We start from the raw sequence: 10,888 nt of genomic DNA, 5'->3' as shown, positions 1-10,888 counted from the left end.
GCGCAGGCTTTAAATCAGTTTCCCACAAAGCACGATTGTCGAGTCACGCTTTTAACGCCACAGAGCTTTTACCGAGTGCATCAGGACGGCTGTTTTTACCAGCTCATTATGGGCTCTGCATTATGAACCACATGTGCTGTGTCGTCCAACATTCCCCTTGTAAAAAAGAAGTTGGTCATACTTTAAAGAAGAGTAGGGCCTACTTACTGCAGAAATGATATAGGACTTAAGTGCAAATAGACTGTAATATCTTTGGACACAATTGGATATTATTTGAAATGTCTCAATTGTAAATTGAAAGCAATTTATATTGTTCTTGAAATACAGTTTTGTGCACTGCAGAATATAGTTATACAGAATATAGATACAAGCATTTATGCAACCCGATATCACGACAAAACGTGAAATAATCACGTTGGTCCACTTTGGAAAACGTGTAGATGTCATGGCTTAACCCCCTCAAACGTGAAACTTACCCGTTTGCGTTAACACGTTCCAGTGGAGAGATACCCGGTTCCGGTTGTTGACCTATTCTACACGCATGGGCTCTATCAAAGAATAGACGGGCTCTGGCTCTATGCACTGCGGTATTTCCGGTGAAGGTGTGGATGCTCGATATATTGAATTATATACTCCATGGTTATACAAAAGAAACGTTAGTCACAAAAACAGATAAAACGGGAATTCGTACGAATTTTACGAGGTGGCTAATTCGTAACAATTCATACGACCTCAGTCGTACAAATTAGTACGATTTTTGCTAAATCGTACATATTTTACGAATTGGCCAATTCGTATGAATTCGTACGAATGACCTACCCCTGACCCCGCCCCTAAACATAACCGTCACGTGGGTTTAGACAAATCGTATGAATTCGCACGAGTGAAGTCGTACGAATTAGTACGAATTAGCCACTTTTTAATCACTCGTACGAATTCGTACGAATTGGTCGTGAGATAGGGTATAGCATAAAACAGACAGCCCTCGTTGTGTTTAATGCTTCTTTTTAAAATTACATTAAATGAACATAACTAGCCTATATATAAAATTACCAAACGTAGACCTATGTAGCCTACGTTTCGTTTCAAAGACGGGAGGACAGTAAATTTTGAAGACTCTGCCATAATCCTGTTTTCCTTGGTTTTCCTCCGCTTAAATCTCCACAACGAGAGAGAAATGGACGAGCATCCTTGCTCAAATGCGGAACTTGCGTGCATATATAGCCCAATATTGGTTTTCATTAAACAGAGAAAAATGGAATTTTGTTTTATTGACGATCACTGAGAAATGTTCTATTATTTAAAATGCAAAAAACATGTATTATTTTCAAGGTGAAAAGGATTCATTTGCCTTGATCCACGCCGAAAAAAACGTTTAGATGTCACGTTTTTACTCATTAGTCTACTCTACTTCATTAAAAAAGTATTTTTTTGCATTCTAAATAATAGAACATTTCTCAGTGATCGTCAATAAAACAAAATTCAATTTTTCTCGGTTTAATGAAAACCAATAGGTCGTTATGGCAGAGGCGATTGCGTGTAGAATAGGTCAACATCCGGGTATCTCTCCACTGGAACGTGTTTGAGGGGGTTAAACCGTGACATCTACACGTTTTTCAAAGTAGACCAACGTGATTATTTCACGTCTTGTCGTGTCATCTAACTGACGTTAAAGGGTACCCTTAAACGTCGGACATTGACGTATGGTCAAAAGCGTCAGTTTATTTAAACGTATAATTACAATGAAACGTACACTAGTGTACATTCAGTACAATTAAGTGCACTTCTTTTTCTGGTCTGCATGCATTGGGGGAAAACATACCATCAGCTAGGATGCTTTTTATCATTGACCCTGAGGGCTTCTATTGGATTTTATCATTCTTCAAAGCTCTGTTAACTCACCGTGAGCTCTGATGTACATATGTACTACCAGAAGCCCCAGGGAACTTCAAAAGCTGCGGACAGAATGGTAAAGCCTGCATCTCTCCCGACTGAAGGATGAGAGGGTAATTGAATTGTCTTCTGAATCTTGACCTATGACCTGGCCAGTTTTGTATGTAACCAGTGAGGGTGAAATTAATAATAGGAATCCATGTCAGCTCCCTGTGCCAGCACTGGGTGAATCTGATGGCGGGGACCATTGAAACGCTGCAGGTAATCCGGTCAAATGAGAAGCCGCCAGGGAATCCCTCACAATAATGACTATGCATATGAGCTCAACATCTTTACATGATCTCTGAGCCTGATGCTAAGAAAGCCACATCTGCTCGATCTCTGATGTTATATAGGAATATTTTAAAGCGAAGATGTTGAGTGACTGGATGTAATGATCAAATGAATTCAACAAACTCATCCACACTTATGAAATGCTTCAGTCCAGAATTCTACACAAAGGTAGTAATCACAACAAACAGCATTACAACAAATGTCACATTTGCCCATACCCTTTGACCCTTTGTTGTTGTTGTGTGTTTTGAGAAGGTGAACACTCATGGAATGAGTGATCTGTCAGAAAGGCTTTTTCTCTCTTTCCTTCTCCATCAGACAGTTGGTAGCATGAAGACACAATCAGAGGGCAGCAGATGTCAGTGAGACCGCCTTTGTTTCCATTCTCTCTACACTAGACCACCTCATTGCAGTAGTCCATTGTCATTAATTTGCTGTTGGGGGATGTTCACACTCCTCCTCTCCTGTCGCTGACCATCATTTAGTAAAAGACTCTAAGCGCAGTCTAAAATCCCATTGATCATATCCTTTTATTTAGTGTAGATTGATGTAGACTTCCCATGTAGAAGCTATGACAACATGTATTTTTACGTTGCTTTAACTCATCAAAATAAAGATTCAACTTATTTTTTATGTAAATGTGATGCATTTTAAGTTGAAATAACTTAAACATCCAAGTTGATTATACTTAAAACTATACTAAAGTCTGTCTATCTATCTATCTATCTATCTATCTATCTATCTATCTATCTATCTATCTATCTATCTATCTATCTATCTATCTATCTATCTATCTATCTATCTATCTATCTATCAATCTATCTATCTATCTATCTATCTATCTATCTATCTATCTAGTTCAGAGCCTCAGAGTGGTTGTTTATGTTTTAGTAAAGCCATTATGTTTCTATTAATTTCATCCTTATGAGTGATTTAAGCATTGATGTGGTATATATTTCTCCGTGGCATTTTCAGTTTATCTGAATTTCTGTCAGTGCATAACAGAAAAAGAGATACTATTTGAAATAGAATTGTGAATCACATATCTACGATTGATCTGTCTGTCGTCTTTTTAAAAGACGTTTTGTATAGGCTATTAACAATATAGTTTTGATAATATTAAAAGTAGTAGGCTATTGAAATAAAAGATTTTTTTTCAATAATACCAGAATATTAGTCGAATAATTCGTTTGATTAAATAGCATATATATATATATATATATATATATATATATATATATATATATATATATATATATATATCGAAGCAACAAAAAATGCATTCATAATACATCCCTTTCACAAGTTTCAGAAAGTTTCATTGGAAACATGATCTGGTAGCCTAATAAAAACAGTTATTTCTCATATCATTAATTTTAATATTCAGTTTGTAGACGATCCGACACAGACAAATTTCAACAGTTACAGCTCACGATAAAGACAATACAAATATAAATGAATGATAGGTAACAGGATATTCAGAAGTAATAGTAATAATAAATTCAGTCTTTGGTAATATTAACTTGCTTTGGTTGTGCAGCTCACAATTACACGACGACATATTTGCTTTGAGCTAACTTTAAAAAGTACAACAAAAAAAACCCCACGTATTTCTAATGCCAAATACATTTTAATAAATATAAATAACATAATAAAAATTAAAACAAAAATATTTTCTTAGGGGGACAGGTAACTAGATTAAATAAAATACACAATACCGGCAAACAACATTGACGCAAGTGATTTAGATGCGGTGAAGCGTTAATTCCAGGGTCTGTACTCGGAGGTGATGCTGGTCATCCCGGGAAAAGAGAAACTGTCTCCCAGCTGTTTCTTTAAAGAATCTTTGGTGGAGAAAAGCGTGTTTTCGTCTCCAGGAAGAACAACAGTGCTGTCCAAAAGTGGTAGCTCTTCGGGCAGAGATAGTATATTCTATTAGATTAGGCCATAGTCTACATATTTCATTAATAATTGCCACATGAATCCAACAAATGTTTATTATATTATTATTAGTTTTATTAGGGTAATTATCTTCTTACTTTTATGCGTCTTCATGTGATATTTCAACTCTTGTGCATCCTGGAAAGTGGTTGCACACACATCACAGGAGAAGGGTTTGTCCTTGGCGTGTGTCCGGCGGACGTGGCTGTCGTGTGCCGCGTGAGAGGCAAACGCTTTCCCGCAGTGTTTGCACTTGAACGGCCGCTCGCCGGAGTGCTGGCGGATGTGCGTTCGGAGGATGCTGGAGGCTGTGAACGCCTGGGACATTCACAAATACATGGTCGTATTGAATAATAATAATTTACACCAACAAAACAAAAGTTACTTTAGGCAAAAATCCAAATAGGAACATGTTGAATTTCATTGTTTATTGCTCTAAAATTGTTTTAGGCCTAATGGTAGGCTATTTGCATTTTAAAATGCAAGAAAATTTCCTTTTCGCATGCGTAAGTGTTTAAGAATAGAACGAGTCGAGATTAAAACAAAGCGACAGACAGACTTTTGTCTCTTTGAGAGTCATAAATGAAAACATATAGGACAATGGAACTGCATCTGCCATTAATTAGCATGTAAGTGTCTTCTAAGATTGAGTCCAGCGCCAATGATAAACCATGAAATGAAAGCAGTGGCCTACTTTAGCTGGAACACACCTGTTTAAGAGTTGAGCATCACTCACCTTGTTACAGTAAACACATTTGTAAGGCCGCTCTCCTGAGTGCACGCGCATGTGTTTGTTCAGACTGGAGGACTGCGAGAAACTTTTGCCGCACACGGAGCACTAAGAGGAAAAAGAGGGTCACAAATTACATTCAAGATGCTTTACTGACATGTCTAAAAGCTTTACCTAAACACCTGGGACATTTCTCGAAAAGGGGGCTTTTTGTGTCCCTCATTATTGTAAAACGCGACAATGAAAAGCTAACATCAAGTTTTACTATTTGAAACCAAAATAATATGAAAACGTATTTAAATAACATAAACGTGTATTTATTAATTGTTCATTGCCATTATAGCTATTGTGCATATTTTGAAGCTAAAACTCGCTTTAAGTGTTAAAAATATCACAAAAATACTTCCCAAAATGTTGTAGGCTATGCCCGTGTTGTGTCAGCTCCTGCCACCCCTTTCTTTATTAAGATGACGATATACACTTTTTAAAAAGTATATGATCAATAAGTTATGACAACATGAACTTTACACTGCTCATTAAAATAAGTTAAGCAATTTTCAACTTTTTTGTCATACAAGATTCAAAATAATGTGTATAGGCTAAGTCAGTTTAAGGTAATTTAAGTTGAAATGACTTGAACATCCAAGTTGATTGTAGGCTACTTAAACACTGAAGGCATCATTTTTTGCAGGGTATAATTCTATAAATAAAAAAAAAAGGAAAATTCAAAATCCGTAAATTCTTAAAGATTAAATGAATAATTCATAAAAAAGAATCACATTTCCAAAATGGAAAAGACACTCATTTTGTTGAAACACCCTAACACTCAAATTCTTCATCAAATAATTTTAAATACGAGTTGAGTGAGAAAATATTAGGTAAAACGTCAATATCTTGATAGTTTCTTTTGGGCAATTTTTTGGTTGTTGCAGTTTTTCTAAAAGGGAGCTGTTCTTTCAGCACCACAGCAGCCCCCATCATATTAGTTAAAATTATCCAATGTATCGGTATGAAGATATATTTACCTTATGCGGTCTGTGTTTCTCATGCACATGGAGAATGTGGATTCGGAGTCGGTCTCTCTTCTCGAAAGACCTGTTGCAGAGGTGGCAGGGAAACTTCCTGTCGCCCTGATCCACACAGCGCGTGTATTTCAAGTGTTTGTCCCTGTAGTACTTATAGGCGAACACTTTACCACAGCGATCACACTTAAAGCCCTCTCCAGAATCTAGAAGAAAGAAACATTTCAAAATAAATCACATTATAGTCTCATTCCAAAGGACAGAACGCGCTGGACTATCTTTATACATTTGCAATACGCACACATACCTTCAGCTGGGAGCGCTTCACTGGCATCAGTAAACTCTTTGAGGGTGAGAGGAATACCCAGAAACTGCACATAGCAATCTCCGTACCAGACCAACAGTTCTTGGCCAGCTCGGATCTCTTTGCAGGCCTCATAGTAAATCTGGCCTTCACACTGCACCGCAGTCAGGTTCTGCTCCTCTGGAAAGCGCGCGCACTTCACCAACGACATCCAATTCCCCGGAGCGCCTCTTCCATCCACAAAGTGACTCAATCGCCCGTTCTCAAAGATCTTATTTCGGGGAAAAAAGGTTTGGAATTTAATATAAACATTCCATATCACAATATAGCAGCGTATGTAGCCTATTATCGTTTTTCCCCACACACGTTTTATATCAAATCTGCATTTAAATAATATTGCTATAATGCTTATTTCAAATTTGATGTTTACCTCCCACATGAGCGTGTTGTCGTCATAGGTTTTGATCTCACTTGTGTTCACCAGTTTGCCCTGAAACGGCCCAAACCTGGTGCCTTTTGGAATTGTGCTTTTATCAGCAAAAACTCCATAATGGGAAAGGCTTCCACAATTAGTTTGGAGAATCGATAAGCCTGAAAAATTCAAGACACACTCTATGAAATTGCCAGAAGTAAACTTCAGAATACAAATTCTCAAGAAAGAAAGAAAGAAAGAAAGAAAGAAAGAAAGAAAGAAAGAAAGAAAGAAAGAAAGAAAGAAAAGTAAAGAAAGAAAGAAAGAAAGAAAGAAAGAAAGAAAGAAAGAAAGAAAGAAAGAAAGAAAGAAAGAAAGAAAGAAAGAAAGAAAGAAAGTTCTACCTTCTGGGTGTTCAAATCCTCCGGTATCAACAGGGAGAAGATGACGATCAGCTAATTGATTGAAAAAAAAAAAAAACACACATATATATAAATAAGTTACAAACACTGTAAAAGTTATATGCTAAATAAATTATGACAACGTTTTTACATAAACTCGTCAAAATCAGTTGTACAAGATTCAACTCACTTTAAAGTCAGTTTAAAGTAACTTAAGTTGAAATTACTTAAACATCCAAGTTGATTGTACTTAAAAAACACAGTACACAATTATGATAATCCATGTAAAACTAAAAAGAACATGGGATTGTGGCGTAAATTGCAATAAAATTGTGGCATAATTGTAATAAAACAACGTAAAATATAACGTAATTGTGCAACAAAATACATATTGCCAGATTTGTTTTCCTCATTCAGCACATTTTTTTTAATTTAAATATATATAATATATTATTATTATTATTATTATTATTATTATTATTATTATATACCTGCACTGGTAGGGAAGGATAGTCCAGAGATGGCATGTCCAGGATTTTGGCCTTGTTTTTTGGAATATCCGTACAGGACCGTAAACAGGTCTTCCTCTGTAAAACTGAAGGTGTGCGTGTGCTCGGGTCTGGGGTCTGCAGCCTGCAGGCAACAGAAACTGTCCTTAACCGGAGAGGATGAAGCCGAAGATGACTTTCTGCTGGAGGGGCTGCTGAACTCGGACGGAGAGCCGGTGCTTTGCTCCTCGTGTCTGGTGTACATGCTTTGTGGAAGCTGCACGTGCTGAAAATATGGCATGTTGGACACGTTGAGAATCTGCTCATGGAACACCGCGGTCTGGTGGCTGTTGTGGCTGAAAAAAGACGGAGTCCCGGTGAAGTTGAACGGCATGATTGTCTGCGCGTCGGTCACCATGCGGCCCAGAGACTTGAGCGGATGGAAGATGCTGTGCGCGTTCTTGAGGATGTTCGTGTAGTGCGCGCCGGGAGACGGGTAGACAGCGAGACTCCGGTCTCTCACTGCGGGGTGACTGGAGAGAGATACCGACATCACAGCCGAAGGCGATGAGGGGGACCCGCGGAAGTTTCACTTGCGGTTTGTATTCAGTCCTGTAGACTGTAAACATGTTTTCATCATTATTATACAATATCTTTGTTTTCATCCAAGTTTTCACAATTTCTTTAAAGTCAGAGATTCATTTAGATTTTCTACAAAAGTGCAATCAACTTGCAGGTTGTAATTTTGACATTTACCTAAATATTTCAGACAACAATCCAATTGAAATGTACATTTTATACGGCATATTCCTTTCAGTATAACATTTTTAAACGCACACACACTCACACACACGTTTATGCTATGACATTTCAATAATCTAAAGAACACTCTTCCACTAGCCTACAAAAAACCTTTTGTGCATTGTAAAAAAAAAAGTTGCTGCCTTAAATTTTTCTGTACAACCAACTTGGATGTTTGTAATTTCCACTTAAATAACATTAAACTGACTTTTAAAAAATAAGTTGAATCTTTTAGGCTACTAAAAAAAGTTGAAAATTTGATGATCTTATTGAGGAGTTAAAGCAATGTTGTCATAACTTATTGATCATATAATTATTTCTATTTTTTTAAGTATATTCATGATGCAAATAAAGACCTTGTGTATTCTGTCCCATTTTGTTAAATTAAAAACAAACATACTGAGACGTAAAAAGAAAGGTTCTTTGCTAAAAATGTTTAGCGAATATCATTCCCATTTTGGGTTGGTTATTGAAACTTTATTTAAAGTGTATTAAGTTGAAATTTACCGAGCAGGTAAAACATTTTGACAAGACAAACCAAAAATATGACATATAAGTCATGTTTTAGTTTACTGTGAAATGCTTTGTCAAGTAACCCAAAACAGAAATAACTCCGACTGCAGAGATTTCAAAAGTTCCTGGCGGTTTTCCTATAAGCTACTTTTTCACAATTGGCCATTTTCTAAACTGACCAGTGGAATAAACTGTGCGCGAGCGCGCCACTAACAGAGACTAATAAGGGTCATGACACTACAATTTAAGAACAGAAGGTCAGCAAGAAAGGTCAACATTAATGAAGCCTTTCCAACTCTTTTAAAAAGCATTAAAGGTGTCATGCTCCATAGACTCCTGACCTCAGCTGGTTATTCCACATAAAGAGTGGCCTTAAATCCATAATGCTTAATGCAAAACAAAACACAAATAATTTATTGCTGTCTTCAAAATAGGGAAAAACATAGTGTTAATTGTAATTGCTTAAATTTTGTTCTTACCATATATTGACTTGTGCAAGTCCTGAGATCGTCCTGTTGTGTTTGGGGAAGCTTTAGCCTACTTGGCGGATCAGAAGCGATGAACTAAAGTCTTGTGTGTGTGAAGCTTGAGACAGGTCTGAAGACATATGGTTGAGTGTAGGATAGCTACTGGAGAGGGGATGCCTTTCCCGGATCTGTGTTGTCATTGGTCAGTCTGGGGTTCATCCTTAGGGAATAACACTTTAACACGCTGTAGCAGCGCCGAGAATCCTCTCACAGTTCTCTTTCATATGCACCACAGTCTCTAATGTGTTAACTACTGTAGGCGCACTGCAGGGCCGTGCAGAGACCTCTGTAGGGGCAGGTGCTCAAAGTATAAAATGGGGCACATGGAAACAAGGCTTTATAGGGCTGTGCTCAAAATATCAATACAGTAATATATCAATACAGATGATTCTGCATCGATACAGCAGCAGATGCATTGATGGAGTTTTGAAAAAGAACCAGAACAGAAAAGACAAATTTAAAGTTTAAAATTAAAAAAAATAATTGATGTGCTCTATATATAGGCCTAACTCTGGGATTAGAAACTGAAGCATCTTAAGTTGTCCCAACCTGATGGCTTTTTCTTCTCAGTTATACAGAATAATAAAGAACAGCTGTTATAGTGAACTGTATAGGACAAAACAACCCGGTCTCATCCCAAGACGTCATATAACTGACGTTTTGGGACGTCTTTTGACCATACGTCAATATTCGCCTTTTTAGGGCCCCCTTAAACGTCGGTAGATGAGGTTATGGGATCCTAACTCTACCCCATACCTAAACCTAACCCTAAACCTAACCCGTCACCTAACTGACGTTAAAGGTAAAGCGTCAGTTGTATGACGGCCCGGGATCGCCATCTACCGACGTTTAAGGGGGCCCTAAAAAGGCGGATATTGACGTATGGTCAAAAAACGTCCCAAGACGTCAGTTATATGACTTTTTGGGATGAGACTGTGTTAGACAAAATCAACGTGGCCCATGTTTCGTGCAGTACAGTATAGTTTTATTTAATGGCATATCAGCATCTGTGGCTATTTTCATGGCAAAAACTGATTTACAAAAATACAAGAGTTACATTTTATACAATGAAAATAAAAACAAAGCAAACAGAAACAGCAATTAATACTTTACAAGATTTTTAACATTAATGTGATGCCTGTTCTGGTAAATTCTTACTCAAGTCATTAAGTGAGTTTGCTGCCTTTTCTGTTGATGTTGTTACTGCTGCTGCTGCTGATGATGATGATGTTGGAGTTGATCTGAGACTGTAGACATTAAAATAAACAGAGATATAGGGTATTGGCTGATTAAACCATTTTTATGTGACCATGACAAGATTTAAAGATTGCTGACAGTGTTTGGAACTGGCTCACTAGTCCACTGACCTGCTAAAGCTACAGATTCTGCCCAGGCTGCTATAGTATAATAATACAATAATAGTATATAATAGTAACGTTACTAGGGCAGATGTTCACAGGCTTCTGCACACAAAACATAAGATACTGGTAAGCCTATGTGATAACTTACCAGAGTTGTGATAA

The 10,888-nt window shown here is 37.2% G+C and overlaps 1 protein-coding gene across 2 annotated transcripts; it reads right to left on the bottom strand.

The window, feature by feature from the left end:
* Positions 1–3,678: 3,678 nt before the first annotated feature.
* Positions 3,679–8,092, bottom strand: prdm14 (PR domain containing 14). Of its 2 annotated transcripts, XM_039666373.2 has the most exons (8): positions 7,528–8,092; positions 7,040–7,090; positions 6,654–6,814; positions 6,227–6,494; positions 5,923–6,125; positions 4,904–5,005; positions 4,266–4,485; positions 3,679–4,136 (listed from the first exon to the last, which is right to left on the bottom strand). In XM_039666373.2, the coding sequence occupies exons 1-8, from the start codon at positions 8,075–8,077 to the stop codon at positions 3,988–3,990; spliced, it is 1,704 nt and encodes a 567-aa protein (XP_039522307.2). In that variant the 5' UTR covers positions 8,078–8,092; the 3' UTR covers positions 3,679–3,987. The 2 variants fall into 2 exon arrangements, with proteins under 2 accessions (XP_039522307.2, XP_088981891.1); XM_089125765.1 differs by lacking the exon at positions 7,040–7,090 and having other exon boundaries at positions 6,654–6,736; positions 7,534–8,077.
* Positions 8,093–10,888: the final 2,796 nt, after the last annotated feature.

The sequence above is a fragment of the Pimephales promelas genome, chromosome 22 (genome assembly GCF_988280905.1).
Source record: "Pimephales promelas chromosome 22, fPimPro1.hap1.1, whole genome shotgun sequence".
NCBI lineage: Eukaryota > Metazoa > Chordata > Actinopteri > Cypriniformes > Leuciscidae > Pimephales > Pimephales promelas.
Note: the sequence above shows the minus strand (reverse complement) of the source record. Positions and strands in the feature narration are given on the sequence as shown.

Coding starts and splice junctions, on each gene's coding strand:
- prdm14 (XM_039666373.2), bottom strand. CDS start 8,077: ATGTCGGTATCTCTCTCCAGTCACCCCGCAGTGAGAGACCGGAGTCTC. Junction 7,091..7,527: donor ATCCTTCCCTACCAGTGCAG/GTATATAATAAT, acceptor TCAATCAATTAG/CTGATCGTCATCTTCTCCCT. Junction 5,006..5,922: donor AGAAACACAGACCGCATAAG/GTAAATATATCT, acceptor TTTTCCTCTTAG/TGCTCCGTGTGCGGCAAAAG.